We start from the raw sequence: 17,417 nt of genomic DNA, 5'->3' as shown, positions 1-17,417 counted from the left end.
GATGGAAGGTCATTAGATTTGAGGGAATCAGAACTGAGTCCAGACCATTCACGTCGACATTTAAATCAATAACAAATGGTAAGAATGAAAATCAGGTACTGAAGTCCGCATTGATTAGGGGGGAGTGAACAGATATTTGTAAGTTGCAGATGGTAGGCAGACAGGAACTTTTTAAAAAAAGAATAAGGCAGGTATTCAAGAAGAAGCCAGGAAAAAAATGAAGCCTTGCATAAGCTAAGGAATTCTCTACAAATATCCTAAGCTTGCTCTTGCTAAAAGCTTAGAAACTAATGAAAATGTAGAATTTAAATGTCCAATATCGTAAGCCAAAGATCTATCTAATGTAGAAATATCGACACTCCAGCAAGGTTTTTCAGAAAAAATCAATTTGAACACTGGAAACTTTCAGTAGCTCTGCAACCAACCATTAATACCTATACATGCATAAACCACTCAAGGTAAATTTAAAAATTTGTTGAGAGGAAAGCGTGTGATCAATTCCTATTTAGCAAGTTACCTTAAATGAGCTTAGTTACACTGACAAAACTGAAAATCTTTGATTTCTGGTAGATCGAAGCTTCTCACCTGTCAAATTACAAACCATATTTACTTTATAGAACTGTAACCTTATCTGATACTTAAGTCTGTGGGCCAGTCCCCAAAACACATAGGCTTTTAATTTTTCTGCTTTTCACATAATGTTCCCCCTCAAGTCAAATATATGTATATTTATCCAAACATAACAATCTTATTTGTAACTGAGCATATAAAATGATTTAAAAAATTAAAAACCTTTACAGATCCTTTTTAACATTTTGAGCTATTTACCAATCATTTCAATATTGCTATTACAAGAAGAAGAAGTTACATTAAAATTCATTGGATGTCAATTTCCTCATATTTAATGTCATATTCCTTGCCACTCTTCTTATGATTTTATGCTAATTATAAAAAAGAAAATAAATATGTGTAATAATATTTTTTACATAAAATCTTCTAACAGAAAGCTGGATATAATATCAAATTCATAAAAATATTTTTTAAACAGAAGTATTCCATTTGTGAAATGAATACTGAGGGCAGTTTTCAATTTTCTTTCCACAAATCAGTTATAGACAATGAACAGAAGGGGGCACAAAATTCAAGTTTTTCTCTACAAAGCAAAGCACAATAAAAATCTCCTGCTGTAGTGGAAAGCAGATAAATTTTGAAGGAAGATTGTTTGCTTCCAACAGTCTCCATCACATATAAGCTGAATGACTTTTAATTATTTAGCCTCTCTGAGCTTCTTCAGTGGTAGAGTCATGATGACTATGACATAGATTTAATATTAAGGCAAATCAATAAGCACTAGGGTTTTTTTTTTCCTTCGGTGCCTATATATACACACACAATATTCAAACACATCAAATAAGTGCAGATTTAGATTTTGTAGCAATTTTTAATTGTAATTTATAGTTAATTGTACAATTAGCAATTGTAATTTGTAATTTATAGCAATTTCCAGCACATAGAAATGGCTGTAGTTTCATAACATACAAGCACAAGCATAGCTAGATCAAAACTAAAAATAAAAGATAAGCAAAGGTGGGACGCCTGGGTGGCTCAGCGGTTGAGCATCTGCCTTTGGCTCAAGGCGTGATCCTGGGGTCCTGGGATGAGTTCGGGTTCCCCGCAGGGAGGAGCCTGCTTCTCCTTCTACCTGTGTCTTTGCCTCTCTCTGTGCATCTCTCATGAATAAATAAATAAGAGCTTAAAAAAAGATAATCGAAGGAAATGGCATTATTTACTCAAATACAATCAAAGCCTTTCTATTTAAGAAAATCTGAATGCCAGAGAAAGTGGATGCAAACGTGTGTGTACAGTGTTTCTCACGAGGATGATTCAGGAAAACCTACATCAAAATCATCCAGAAGTTCTTGTTTTGAACGCAGTTGCCTACCCCACTTAAAACCCACATTTTCAGATCTGTAAGAGTGATACTTCAATTTCTTCTGGTAAAACAGGAACCAGAATATGTGCTTTCTAGGCTTCCTGAGGCTATTAAACTGCAAGTGCTGTGAGGTCAGCACTGTACCTTACACACATTATTAGGATCTTCTAAATGACACATGTAGTCTTCCAAATGATGTGCTCAAAAATAACTGAGTGTGGTTCCATTTTTTCCCTTTTTTCTAAGAACTAGGCCATTTTTTACTACTTCGTACAGCAGGTACAAAAAAATCCTTCCTTTCCTGATTAGTGACTATGGTGTATTTCAAACAACATTTTCCCAGCACTTTCTGAGTTTATCTGTACTAGGAATTGGAAGGAATGCTTTACTTTAAATAAAACTGGATATAAAGTCTCATAAATTTGGATGTAAAAATTTATATTAATTGATATAAGACTAAGCTTCGGTATAGGATCTGTTAACTATTATCTTTTATCACCCAGAGATAACCCTTCTTAATGTTTTAGTGCTTAATTTGCCTTAGTTTTTTTGAACACATACACATAAAATAATTTTCTTCAAAAAGTAGATTACACTGTGCATATTGATTTGTAATCTGATTTTGTCACACCTTATTTTGTGAACCATTGCCAATTCAATTAAATAAGAAATTTCATCATCTTGTTAATGACTACCTGTTATTTCACAATATAAGTACCATGATCTATTTCACCTATAACTTAGTTGAATTTTTAGACTTCTTACTTTTAATCTCTATTGTAAACAAAAATGTGATAAGTATTATTATACAAATATATTTGTTCTTTTATCCAGAACATCTTTAGGATAAATTCCTAGAGACAGAATTACGATGTCAAAGACTGCGTGTGTGTGTGTGTACTTTCTCGGATCATCAGCATTTCGGGGATTAATCGCTCTTTTTCATTCTTTGTTAATATAGTAGGTAAGAAATAGAATCTCTGTGTTTTAACCTACATTCTTTGATTATTAGTAAACTGAAAAGAAGTTCATGTTTATTACTTATAGCATTTCTTCTTTTATGAATTGCTTTTTTGTACCTTTAGTTCTTTCCTGTATTAAAAAGATTAACTCTTTCTACTATTGTGGAAATATCAAAGTTAATCTTTTGGCTTTCGTTATGATTTTTTCACACAGTTCTTTTTTTCTTTTCATCATACAATCTATCAATCCTTTTATGTGATTTGTTTTGAGGTTTTACTTAGAAAGTTTTTCTTTAACACAAGAGTATATGGATATTCACTTATATATTCTGTAACAAAATATAAAGACTAAACCCAAGGGATAAAATTTTAACATACCAATTCATCCAATCATTTATTCATTCATGCAACAAATATCTACTGAACACAAATGCACTAGGCGCTGTTCTAAATGCTGAAGGTAGAGCAGTGAGAAAGGCCACCAAAGTTCCTACTATCACGGAATTATAGTCCAAAAGGAAAAAGATCATGCAGCATATAATTTAATGTGGGTTTGCTGTTACAACTAGTTAGCCATTAAGAAATAAATTAGATTCTTATTTCATACCTTACATCAAATGTAATACTAATGGATTTAAAATCTGTATTTCTAAAATGAAACCATGAAAATACTAGAAAAAAAATAAGTGAATATTATATAAAGAAATATTACATATGTTCTTAAACACGAAAACTCCTTTAGAGTAATAACTCAAGGTAATTTTGGAAACACCATTTTATTTTTAAAAAATGGAAATATAACAAAGTAATTTTTGAACAATAATCTTTATTAGTGTATTTTCAAAGGTACATATAATCCTGAGCTACTGCATTTAAACATTTATCATTTACTCTTTAAAGTTTACACATATTTTGCTCCAAATTCTCTGATGAGTACATTTTTACACTAGTCAGGAACATAAATATTTAAATTATTATTCTTATCTCTGGAATAGCCAATTAATTTACTCATATTATCCCCTTATCTTAATTCTACTATACTAAAGGCTTTAGAACATTATTTCTCAATTAAGCAATTTCTCTTCCAAAACTGCAAAGATGGGCAGTGCGAGAGCTGATTCCTTAAATCCTAGTGAATTCTTAGAAAACTATGTTGTTTTTTGTATGTGATCTACTTTCTTGAATAAGTTGGGTAATTATCAGACCAGCTATATTTGAGAAGAATGATAAGAATAACTACCTCTAATCTCAACATTTTAGCTAGTGTAAAATGTCACAGGCTCTCTTCTCATGTAAGTAGTCCATAATTAGCCCAGTAAGGAAAATTCATCATGACCCAATGTAAAGGGGGGCAACGTAAGGTAAATATATCTTTGTTCAAATGGTTATTATAAAACATGTTATGTGAAATACTTCCTCCAACATCTATAAAGGAATACATACAGCTAATTAACATTAAATTTCATAAATCTAGACCAGAACTTCTATAATTAGTAAATAAAAAAGCAGACAAAAATGAAAGACAAAAGTCCTGTGATCTTTGAGAAAAAACATTTATCCAACATTATCTCCAACTGTGGACAAATAAATATTTTCATTCTTGTATTTTAAATTACTACCAAAATATTGTATCTTTCTACAAACAACAAAAAACAAGCATACAGTATCTAGAAATGGTTTTTATCTGACAAGAATGTCAAGTCTTTGAAGGTACACTCAATTTTTTTTTTCCTGAATAAGGTCACTATGATCTTAGGTTAAAGTTACAGTAAGCAGTTCAAGCAAAATGCATATTGCTTAGATTTTAAAGCGAGCAATTTTGATACTGTTTAACTAAAATGTGAGTATAAATGTGAAGCTATTGTAGAAATATTTATAAATACTCCTTGGGAATACTCACAGATCAGCAAGTAATGGAACTGATTTAAAAATAATAATGGAAAGGTGATGTTACATGTAATGTTTGGCAAATCCAAAATATCTTTAAAAGATGTAAAAGAACATGAAGACACAGTTTTATTATTCGGAGCTTTGAAAACCTAGCAGCAAAACAAACTGTTTGCATATAATGTAGTGCAATGAGCATTTGTTCATAAAACACTCCCAAAGTCTTGGAACTTTATACAGAAACCAGAATGGAATCCATTAGGATGAATGACTCAAAGATGCCCAGAGTAGCTTATCAAGAACTGCCAGATACTCTCACCTGCATCACCAAATTACAAGCAAGCTTATGCAAAACTATGTTCTGGGTAACTCACTCGTATGGCTCCCCAATAGCAAGCTCGGATAAGGCAAATCAAACCTAAGAGATAAGCAATTGCCCAAGAAACATAGGTTGCATGAAATCGCCTTGCAAAATCTTGGGTGCCAACCTAAAATAAAAAGCAATATAATAACAAAAGATTAAAAACTAACCAAAGGTTTATTTAAAGAGCTTGTGTTGGCTTATACGTGATTTTTAGGAAATACATCCCTAAGGCAACAATATCCCTATGAAATATGAGTTGATGCATTTGTGGACTATCACTGACAGAGTCAAATTTAGTAAGACAATACTGCTGGTTATATTAACTATGAATTTTATGCAAAAAAAAAAAAAAGCCCACTTGAACATGGTGTTTCTATAAGTAAGTAAATCTGTCATCGAAACTCTTTAGTGTTATATGACACAAGAGGAGTGTCTCTGATAATATGGGACCAGGTAGGACAAAGGAGAACGGGAGGTAAATAATAGCAAAAAAGATCAGTAACTCCTTCCTTCTCCTGGGGGAGAATAATCCCCACACCAACTACTTAGCTTCAGTCTCCTCTAAAAATAAGCCATCCCCACAATGATAATAAATCTGTGCTTAATTTGAATAAAAATGGCTTTTCAGACCTCCATAGCTGATTGAGTAGTGCTTTTGCTTTGGTATGGGACTAAATAAAAACAGTGGGCTTTTGCTTAATGGATGGTGAAGTCCCCAATGTCAGAGACCTTCAGAGGAGTCCCCAAACACCATTTCACCAGATGGGCAAGCTCCATTCCAAACGGGTCCATAGATTGACTGGGCTTCAGATTGCCCACAGTCCTTCAGAAGCTTCTGGGACTGGTATGCCAGGGAAGCAGGCTCTTTGGGGATCACTGAAGGCCGTCCCAGGCCTCATCGTTTACTACTGGTAAAGTTAAGAAGAAAGAATTCTAACAGTGAGTAGAGTAATACTCACAGTTAATCCAACTCCAATGAAAATACATATCATTCCAATGGTAATATATGCACAGCAGCGTCTTCGTGGGAGTGCACTACCCACTGAGGAACTGCAAATTCATGACAGCAGAAGAGAACATTACTGACATGCGGTTTCTCCATTTCATCTCTGTGACTACTTTTCTATGGCTTTAGTAATACATGTACTTCCATTTATTTCTTTGAGAGAGAAGAACATGCATAAAAATGTCCTTTTTAAGAAGTCAATATAATGATGAATGATAAATTATATTACAGTGGCTTTACACAAAGTTCAAGCCTTGGTTATTGACAGTATCCACAAAAGAACCGCTGCGATCAATAATGATCTCCAAAGATAAAAACCCATTTCAAAAAAATGTATTCTGAGATGGAAAATATGTGCTATCTTAGAAATAGCGCTTCATTTTTTGCAGTTATAACAGTGTATGTCTACTGTAGAAAATTTGAAAAATAGAGTAAATAATAAAAAGGGACAGGAAAATTGCCTATAAACCCACTACATAGTCACTTAGTATTTCAGCATATTTTCCTCCAGCTAGTTTTTTTAATTTACTAACATAGTATATGCATTTTCCTATGTCATTAAATATTGTCAAATTGGAATTCCAATGGATGAATATAACCTAATTTAACCAATCCCCTACTACTGAACACTTAGAATTTTCATTACTGTAAATAATGCCAGGTAAACATCATTTTAAAAAGCATTCTGTTTAGTTTTCTTGGTTTTCTCAAAATAAAATTTCAAGATTAGGATTCTAAAATCAACGAGATTAAACTTTTTAAAATCTTTTAATACATACTGCAAGAAGCCTATGGGAAATTCATAAAAGCCTATACTGTTGCCACACTTCTCAACTGAAATTTTAAATCCAATACTTTTGAGTTATTTATACTTTTAATTTTTGTAATTTTCAAAATGGTACAAGTATAGCAGAAAATCACACCACCAAATTAGCACTTTCTTCTCTTCCTAAGCATAAATATATTAACACACATCATGTAGGAGGCGCTGTATTAGTGAATCAAATAATCAAGTATCTGATCTGTTTTTGTATGGCCAGTGTCAACATCATGCCTCGCACAGAGTAACTGCTCAAAGAAGGTATGCTGCATAAATAGAATAAATAAATGTATTACTTACTAGGCATACTTTAGAGATGTGCTATTCCAAAGAGGTTAATTTTGCATAACAGAAAAAGTTTCAAGTTCTAAACCTTTTTTAAAAAATTAATGAATAATGTTTCATATATATATCATCAACATTCCTAAATTCCTGAACTGAAACAAACATCTGGGTCACCTGGGGTCATGTCACCATCGCATACAGCTTGCTACGTGGAGTTACCAGGACATGTAAGATTCACTGCCTTTATAGTTAGCCTTTAGACTACTTTTAGTTTTAATTCTTACACGGGCATTTGGGGGTTTTCCCTGCCTTTATGCCTCACAGCCGGCTGTCATGTCCCATTTACCTGTGTATCTGCCTCTGGCAGTCTAATCTGCCAAGGATTGTAAACCAGCTCAGTTTATCAGATTGTATATTAAGGAAATCAAAAGGTCTTCAGTGAATACCGGAGCAGCTTTTCTGTGAGCCAAAGTACATTTATTTATTATTTAGTACATTAATTTCAGTGCGTGAATTATCCTTAGAAAAGCCATGCTCATTTCCCATCATCCAACCTACACAATCACTACCTCTGGGAGGTCTTCCCACAAAAGAAAGACTCTACTGCTACCCTATTAACTCCAGTGTCATATTATCATGGGGATAAAGTAATGAGCAACAGGTACCTACTGCATAGATTTAAAAATCTCATATGCATTTAGTACACGCATGGTATCTGCATGAGCTACGTTGTGCTGTTTTGCATGTGTTAAAACTTCGTATGTGTGGGTGCTGAACTATGCTTCTGTGACTTGCCCTTTTTTGATTGCTTAACACTCTGTAGGAGACTCTTGCACACTCGTATGTGGAGATCTAGCTCATTTTCACAACTATCTTCTGTTATATGAAAGTACCAGTTTACTTATTCTCCCCGTTAACGCGCGCAAAGGTTTGGTTGTGGGTTTTTTTGTCCCCCTTAATTTTTGGCTATTATAACAATGCTGCTTTGAACACTCCTTTGTGTTTCGTACGTACACAGGCAGGAATTTTCTCAAACATATTCCTAGGAACAGAATTGCTAGGTTGTATTGTAGACATACCTCCAGCTTTCATAAATGCTCAATTTACACATCCCCACCATCTTCATACGAGAGCTTCCAATGTTCCATCCACATCAACACTTCAACACTGAGTATTGTTTTCATGCTTGACAATTTTATGGGTGTGAAGGGTATTTCACTGGTTTTAACATGATTTCTAGCAAAACTGAACATCTTTTCAAAGGCTAGTTGGCTACTGGTTTTCTTTTCTCCATTAATCACTTGTTCATTTTATTATCCCTTGGTTTTGGGGCTATCTTTAGCTTACGGACTCACAGATGATATTTATATAATTTGCATAGTATTCCAGGAAGTTGTCTATACTGTTTCTATCTTCTTTCAGCCTGTGGGTTTGTTTGTTCATTTTTTTTTTTTGTAAGATTAACCTTCACTTAAAAAAAAAAAAAACACCATTATTAAAGAGTTTTAAAATATTACTAAAACCCTTAACATAGGTTCTAAACCTGATAAAAGCACACTTCAGAAAGGCTGCCAATGCTAAATAAGCTCCTGCCAGATGATGACCTGAAAGTGCCAAACACAAAATCTCTAAGGAACGTTTTCCAGATACATAATTTGTCCCTGGCTTGGCCATCCCCTCTCCAACTACCCACAAAGTCCTGCTGAAAGTATGCCTTTTAGCAGATTTTACAACAGGATGTTACAATGTATAAACTATACAGGTTCTTGGTACCCACAATGTTACCAAGGTGTTGTTGTTGTTGTTTTAATTTCTGATTCCAACAGTTGGTCACAGAAGTGAAGTATTATCTTTCGTCAGTTCTCGATCACATATGATTCAAGTGCACACAAGACCCAATAGTTCTCAAGAGGCAGAAGCCTGAGGATTGCGAGGTGAACCTGTCTAGGAACTTTCTCCAGCCACCCGAGGGGGGCTGCAGGTGGACCTCAGCCCGGCAGAGGGTGCTAGGAACATCCTGCTCCAGGACCACAAAGCTCATGCAGATGTGAGTGAGCTCACCGACTGCCTCAAACCCATGGCTCACAGACTGTGCCAATAACTGAGAGAATTTTTGGTTCTTAAAATTTTTTAAACTACACCCACCAGGGGTCTTGTAAACAGTCAGTGGGGTGAAATCTGTGACGGTGGTTTTAGTTCTGACTTGGCACATAGATGCTGCTGTCCCTGAGGATTCTAAGCCTGTGAGTTTTAAAATTCATTTTGAATAACATGCTTCAATAATAAGTTTTTATTCATGAAATTAATGTATTCTAACATAGTAAAAATTATCCATGTTTTCCTTTCTGGTTTCTTCTGCCTTGTGTAGGAAATTCTTTTCTACCTGTCATAAAAATATTTCTAAAATCTTCTAAAAGTATTAGAATTTACCTTTTCATATTAATGTCTTGGTGTACAAGAGCACAGTCCTTATAATTATAAATTTTTATTTCACTTATTTTGAAGTCATATTATGTGGTTCACACAAACCCAGAATTTATGCATTTGTTTTTTAAAATTTATTTATTTATTTTAAAGTAAGCTCCATGCCCAGTGTAGGTAGGCCTTGAACTCATGACCCTGAGGTCACGTGCTCTACCGAATGAGCCAGCCAGCAGCCTCCAGAATTTGTTTTTGATGGAGTGACCATAATAATCATTCTTTTTACCCTAAAGCACATGAGATATACTCAAGGTACCTGCTAAAATGCTAGAATAAAGACATCCAATATATAGTAGCTTAAAAAGTTTATTTCTTTTGCATATAAGATTTCAAAGATAAATGTACAGCTTCAGGCTGGAGAAACAGCTCTGTTCTGGGATTAACTGCTCTTGCCAGACAACAGAGGTGACAAGTGTCCTGCTGCAGATGCCTTTTCCAGCCAAATGGAAGAGGGGAGAGAAAATTAAGACAAGCAGTTTTGCCTTAATTTGAACACATGGCTACAATCTTCTTCAAGAGAGACTAGAAAATGTGGTTAGCTGGGTGGCCAGTTAGACTTTGAAAGTTCTTCTGGTAAAATAAAGAAGAGAACAGCATTCTTTTAAGTGACGTTAATATTATTATTTTCATGTTGGCTAGTGTTGCATGGTGTAGCTTTCCTTTGGTGAGGGTTTTGTGATTTGACCTTTTTTCTCTCCTTTTATCTTCATCCTATGTTCTTGTATTTCATGGGTTTCTTCTTCAAACTGTACATGGACTTCAGGCTAGTCTGATAATTCCTGGAACGTCTTGCTAACGAGTCCAAGTCTAATTACATATAACCTGACAGCGGATATATATGTGGATTATTTCTGCTATCTTATTTTGGCTTTCTATAGTTTCTGTATTTTCTATGCTTCTCCACCCTCACTTCTACACTTCTTGTGGCTTGACCATGATTTTTTTATTTCATTTTCCACCTACTATTTAGAAAGTTTTACAATTTATTTCTACTAATTTAGCAGAAATTTTTTAACATACATAACATTTAAAAACCAAAATCATTTAGCAAATCTACCCTCCCAATACGGAATCACAGAAAGCGTTAACTTCCAAACTTCTACTCCCATCTTAGATGTTCTTGTTCCCAATATGTCAGTTCTCTTGTATTATTTCCCCAAATTCATTAGCATTAATATTCTCATTACTGCTGCTTTTGCTCTTTTATACAATGTTCCTGATGACTGTTTACAAAATCTTGGTTCACCTTTTCTTTTCGCCTTGTAGAAATTTCCTTCAGGATATTTTCCATTTTCCCTAAGTTCATCTTTTAGCAGTTTCTTTAGTGAGGGTATCAAGATGGTAAATGTTCTGGATTTTTTGCTATTGTTGCTGTTTGTGGTGCATTGGTATGCATTTTAAAATACAGACCAGTGTCTTCATTATTCTCTTATGGCTTAGGTTGGGCTATAATATCAGTTTGATGCTTAATTTCTCTTAATACTTTTAAGTGTCTTTAAATTTGTTTTTTGGGTTTCATTGTTGCTGTTGAGATGTTTGCTGACAGAACCGGGACTTTTTTATAGTAAAATCTGGGGGTGGGGAGCCTGGATGGCTCAGTCAGCTAAGCATCTGCCTTCAGCTCAGGTCATGATCTCAGGGTCCTGGGATCAAGCCCCACATCGGGCTCCCTGCTCAGCGGGGACCCTGCTTCTCCCTCTCCTTCTGCCCCTGTTTGTGCTGTCTCTCTATCAAATAAATAAAATCTTTTAAAAATTCTTTAGAAAAAAAATCAGTCTTCTCTCTCTCTGCTTTTATTTATTATCTTCTATTTATCTTAGGTTTTCTGCAATTTCACTATAATGCACTTGCTTATTTTGCATGGATTTCAGTGTTCTTTTGGGATCTAAAGGTTCAGATCTTTCACAGATCTGAAAAATCCTTTGGGATTATCTCTTCAAAATGTCCCATCTCATTCTCCAGTTTTGCCTTCTAAATCAGATATAATTCAGATGCCTCTCATACACATTTCTCTTAATATTACTCTTACCTGTGTGCCCCTGTTGGATTCTAGGTAATTCATTTACTTCTCTCTTGTAACCCACCAAAAATTCAATTTTCACCTTCACCCGCTGCTTAATCTGTCCATTCATTGCATTGTATTTTCTGTGAGTTTTATTGTTTTTTTTTTTAAATCTACCTGGTTGTTGTTTATGTTAAGTAAATGTTTTATTCTAAGAGAGTTGTAGATTCATAAGCAGTTATAAGAAATGATACAGAAAGATCCCATGGGTTTTTATGCCATTTCTCCAATGGTAAGAACAGCTGGCAAACTACAGTATATTATTAGAACCAGGATGTAAGTACTGGTTCAATCCACTGACAGATTTCCTATTTTATTTATACTCATTTGTGTATGTGCGTATTTAATTTTATACAATCTTATCACATGTGTAGGTTTAAGTATCCATCACCACAGTAAAGATACAAAACAGTTCCAACACTACAACAATCTGTTTATAACCACACCTGTGTCCCTCTGATTTGCCCTACCCTCTGCACCCACTACATGGTCACTAATCTGCTCTCCATTTCTAAAAATTTACCATTTCAAAATGTTAGATGAATGAAATCATACTGTAGGCAACCTCACGGGACTGTTTTTTTTCCACTCAGCATAGATTCATCCAAGCTGTTGCATATGTCTATACCTCATTCCTTTCATTGCTGAGTAGTATTTCAAGGTATGGAAGTACCACAGTTTGTTTAACCATTCACCCATGGAAGGACATCTGAGCTGTTTCCTTTTTTTTTTCTTTTTTTTTTTTTATCTGAGTTGTTTCCAATTTGGGTCTATTAAGAATAAAGTTGCTATGAAAGCTTGTGTACAGGTTTCTGTGTGTGCTTGGTCGTTTTTTTATGGACTGTTTTCTCACTTCTATTTTTTTAAAACATTTTATACACGGTTGTAACATATTCTATAATAGTTATATCTGAAGTCCTTGGGAATCTAATTATACTGTTTGTTTCTTTTCAAAAAAAAAAAAAGATTTTATTTATTTATTCATAGACACACAGAGAGAGATGCAGAGACACAGGCAGAGGGAGAGGGAGAAGCAGTCTCCATGCAAGGAGCCGGATGTGGGACTCAATCCCAAGTCTCCAGGATCACACCCCAGGCTGCAGGCGGCGCCAAACCGCTGCGCCACCAGGGCTGCCCTACTGTTTGTTTCTGATGCTGATTCTGCTTATAGTCCCTTGCTTCCTCATGTGGTTGGTAACTTTTGTTGATAATTTATTTTGGCAGTTCTTAATATAAGAAATCCATAAGAATGGTTTAGGGGAGGCTTCACCCACAGAGAATTTTCATTTGCTTTTCCCAGGTTCCCTAGAATGATACAAACCCTAAACCACTTTAAATTGATGTCAGAGACTGGCTTTTCCTAGACCACATAAACGAGGTAAAATATAAGGCTCATCGAATTTCTACTTTGTAACATTCCTTTTCTGGTAGATTTTTTTCCCTACCCACTCTTTTCATGAAGAACAGCCTTAAGTACTTTTTCTGGGAGTGACGGGATGGTATTTCAACTTTCCACATTCTGGGAGGCCAAGGCCTTTCTCTCATTCTTCATCTGAACATTGAAACCCAAGGGGCCAGATCACCAGTATTGGCAAATACCCTCAGGATACTTGAAATGACAGCCATGATTGTCCTTTCCTCTTTATTTCCCATCCCTGGGTATTTTCTTAACTTTTATATGAACTGAACTATGCATTTAAAAGAATGTTTGTTATAGTTAACTAGTGCTCTATGTTACTGGATATGAAAGTCAAGAGCCTCTAATATACAAAACATGGACAAGAAATCTCCCAAAAGTAAGAGATCATGCAATACCTCCCAAACATCTAACTATTCACTCCTCAGGTTAGTAACTTTTCCCTTCGCAATACTCCCCCATGGGCCACAAGCATTATAAAGGACATCTGGAAAATGAAGACAGTGCCAATCAATATTATTTACAGCACAACTTGCGGATGAGGTAGCCAGGGAAAGTTTTATTAGTTATAGCTTAAGGACAGGATAAGATGTGAAGAGATGAGAAAACTAGTAAGTAATCTGAGCAGGAAACAGTGACATTGTTCAGGTTTGAAGAACATAAGAATTTTGTTCAAGAAACAAGCAGCAGAGTAACTTCTGTAGGTGAGTAGTAGAATCAAGGGTTATAGTAGGAGTTAATTTGTGAAGTTAAGTAGGGGTTTTCCAAGTATAGAGGAAGGAGAAATGGACTAGGCAGGCCGTCTGAGGTCCAGCAGGATGAGATTTAGGGACAGAAGCAAGAAACTGTATTGTATATTTATGGAATTTGAATATTTTATTGAGGCTGGTACATAGTAATTTGTGTATGAAGATGGAAGAAAGCATAATAAAAACATCACTAGATAGATAAGGCAAATACCTAAACCTGGAGGGTTGTATATACCTTGCTAAGAAGTTTGGAGTTTGATTTTGGATTTTAGGCAATGGGCCTATAATAGTCCATATGGTGCCTTTATATCAATAAGTAAAATACGTCCTTCTTCAGGATACTTTATATGCCACAAATAGACAAGCCCGGGATAATAATGACAATAGCACCTCGTGCAATATACAGCCTGTACAACTGTACACCACGACCATGAATTTTGGAGCTACTAAAAGATTTAGAGCCAGAGTTTAAAATCATATTTGTATCTGGACCATTACTCTAATAATTGGAAAAGAGAACGGCAAGGCTAAAGGCCAACAGATAAATTAGAAAGCTGTTACAACAGTCCTGGAGAGGGATCCTAAATGTATGAACTAAAGTAGGAATAGTGGGAATAAGAGATCAGAACTGAAATGTCAAAAGAGAGAAATGATAGGACTTGTTTCCATTTGGATATGGGGAATAAAGATACATTCAGATTTCTGGCTTGGTCTGCTGGGCAGATGGGATAACATTCATTAGTGCAATATATTCATCAGCAGACACGGAATCTTAGTTTGCAGAGTGTAAGGAAGTTGAGTATGTAGGTTTGAGATACCAATGGACATCCAGATTGAAATAATCATAGGGAAAATGGTGAATACAGGCTGCATATTTATTATCTGAAGCTCCAAAGACAGACCTGAGATGATTTAGTGGCGTTTGGTTGTGATTTAATGGCATTTATATGACAGACGAAACTATGAGAAAACCAAGATCTTGTGTGGTAAAGTTGCAACCCTGGAGAAAAGCAATATTTAACTACTTGGAAGAGAAAGTGAAGTCAACAAAGGGAATAGCGCAGGAATGTTCTCAGAAGTGGGAAGAGAGCAGGACAAAGTGGTACCTGGAAACTGAGAAAATAACAAATTTTAAGGAAAAAACCAGGATGATCCACAGAACCAAATACTGACTACAGAGAATATAAGCAGGATGAGGACTGATCAGATCTATCAAAGTTGCCACTGGGACATGAATTTTATAAAAGCAAATTCAGGGACCCACTGGGGATGATGGCTAATTGCACTTCACTCCAGATGGAATGGGTGCCTTGATCAAACAAAGGAATACGCACCGAAGGGAAGAGAACTGCCTCCTTCTGAGAAAAGAAAATGAAGTGCGCCCAGATACAGGTGGTGTATGGACAGGCAGCGGGAAGACGGAGCGTGCACGGATAGCCTCAGTCGGACACAGAAGGCAGCTCCCCTGCTGAGGCTGCAGGACTGGTGGCGGAGGGCTGGGAGTTTAAGAGGGATGGGAGAAGGATTTAAGCAGGGACAGGGATTTAATCAAAAGGGAGTGTCCAGCAAGGGTTTTGCTGAAGTGCACAGCTGTACATTTGTAAAAAGATAACCAATACGGAATTATTTTCAGATGTCATTTATCCTGGTAAAGGCAGGGAGGAGCCAAGGCTATACTGATCAAGGATCAGTGGTTTGAAAAGTAGATGGATATGAATTTCAAGGGATGAAGATTTAGACAGCCTAGCACACCTAGAGTCTCTTTATATCCAATATGTTCAAAGTGAATTTGGCATGTGTCTGCCAGACATAGTTCTTCTAGATGCTAATTCCCTATCTTAGCAAATGGTTCCATAGCCTGTCAGAAAGTCATCCTTTACCCCAACCGCTCTCATACCTTCACATTCAATCCTATCTGTTCCATTTCCTTAATATCACATCTATATACCTTGACTCCACCGTACCTCTGCACAGGTAGCTCCTTCTACAAGGACCCATCCTGCCTTCTTTTGTCACATGATTCCCACTTATCTTTAATAACCTATTTCATATACCATCCACCCAACTGGAAGCCTTCTCTTCAAGTACCCTTTCCCTCTAATCTGGGTTCGGGGCTCTGAGAGCAGAAAATGCAAGGTGTCGCTCTTTCAAAGCACTTAAAACTTTATTGTACTTGACTATTCTCTCCCCAATATCCACAAGAATAAGTTCCCTGAAGACAAGGTTACATCCTCTATTTCAAGCATACAGTATCTCGCACAAGACTGTCTACTCAATTCATGGATAATCATAAAAGAAAGCACGAAACAGCAAAATAAAAGAGAGTAAGAGCCTACTATCATTTAAAATGTCAGGAGATGATCCACAAAGGAGTATGTCAGTGATACGGAGAAATGATACCCAATAGTAATTATCACAGATTAAACCAGCCTCTTTACCAGTCTTAGGTCTATCACAACGATGTAGACCAAGCACTATTTCAGAATGCTAGGACTACAGCTCCTGTCCCACAGTGGCGGCAAGGTGCCCAGCTCACCGAAAGAACAAGCTCGCCCCAGTGGGAAACAGTGACATGAAAAACTGCTTCTTGGTCCCCGGAGCCACTGGGGCAAGTTTTCCTGCATGTGTTTTGTGATGGTTTCATAGCAATGATTTAGTAACCTCTATAACTTCAACATAGTTTTAGCGTGTTTTGTACTTGTGTTTAAAGAAGTAAGATTCCTGGGGCGGCTGGGTGGCACAGGGTTAATTAAGCATCTGACTCTTGGTTTCAGCTCATGATCTCAGGGTCATGGGATCAAGCCCACTTTGGGCTCCATGCTCAGTGCAAAGTCTGCTTAGGATTCCCTCTTCCCTTCCCTTTGCCCCTCCGCCCCCCCCCCAAATAAATAAATAAATCTATTAAGAAAATTAAAAAAAAAAAAAGAAAGAAGATTCCTTAGAATCTTATCTCAACAGTTGACTCATCATTTTGTTATGAAGGAGAACATTCAAAGAGAAAACAACTGTAGATACAAGCCATGAGTGTTCATGTGATAACAGCATCTTTACTCAAATAAGTAACGGATGCCCTGAGTCCTCCCATGTTTAGCATGTGATTCCAATTCCATAAATGTTCCTTTAAGAGTGATTTTAAGCAGATTTATTCCATGTGAATTTCTATGCACACTGTTCCTTAAGTAACTGATACAAATTCTTAACATGAATACACTGTCTTGTGGAATTTTAACCAATCATAGACTATCTGGTCATTCAATGTTTCTTTATTATTAGCAAAGTATTGCCACTGTTCTAAAACACTTACCCAAGCAAATCACTTAGGCAAAATCCTTAATCTCACTAACAGTTCCTCATCTGTAAAATGAGGATAATAATTCCTGTGTTCCAGGATTGCTGGAAGGATTACAGCTAATAGATCTCTGTGTATAAAGTAACCATCACTGTACTTAGC

At 35.9% G+C, this 17,417-nt stretch overlaps 1 protein-coding gene across 1 annotated transcript in view; it reads right to left on the bottom strand.

The window, feature by feature from the left end:
- Positions 1–3,704: 3,704 nt before the first annotated feature.
- Positions 3,705–17,417, bottom strand: part of PIP4P2 (phosphatidylinositol-4,5-bisphosphate 4-phosphatase 2) — a 55,669-nt gene continuing 41,956 nt past the window's right edge. The window contains exons 6-7 of the mRNA XM_041769483.1: positions 6,106–6,196; positions 3,705–5,270 (exon numbers count right to left, since the gene is read on the bottom strand). Of these exons, the coding sequence (XP_041625417.1) occupies positions 5,127–5,270; positions 6,106–6,196 (235 nt within the window). The 3' untranslated portion in view covers positions 3,705–5,126. The remainder of the gene's footprint in view (positions 5,271–6,105; positions 6,197–17,417) is intronic.

This window comes from Vulpes lagopus, chromosome 9 (assembly GCF_018345385.1).
Source record: "Vulpes lagopus strain Blue_001 chromosome 9, ASM1834538v1, whole genome shotgun sequence".
Classification (NCBI taxonomy): Eukaryota; Metazoa; Chordata; class Mammalia; order Carnivora; family Canidae; genus Vulpes; species Vulpes lagopus.
The sequence above is the reverse complement of the archived record's forward strand: the minus strand, read 5'-3'. Positions and strand labels throughout refer to the sequence as shown.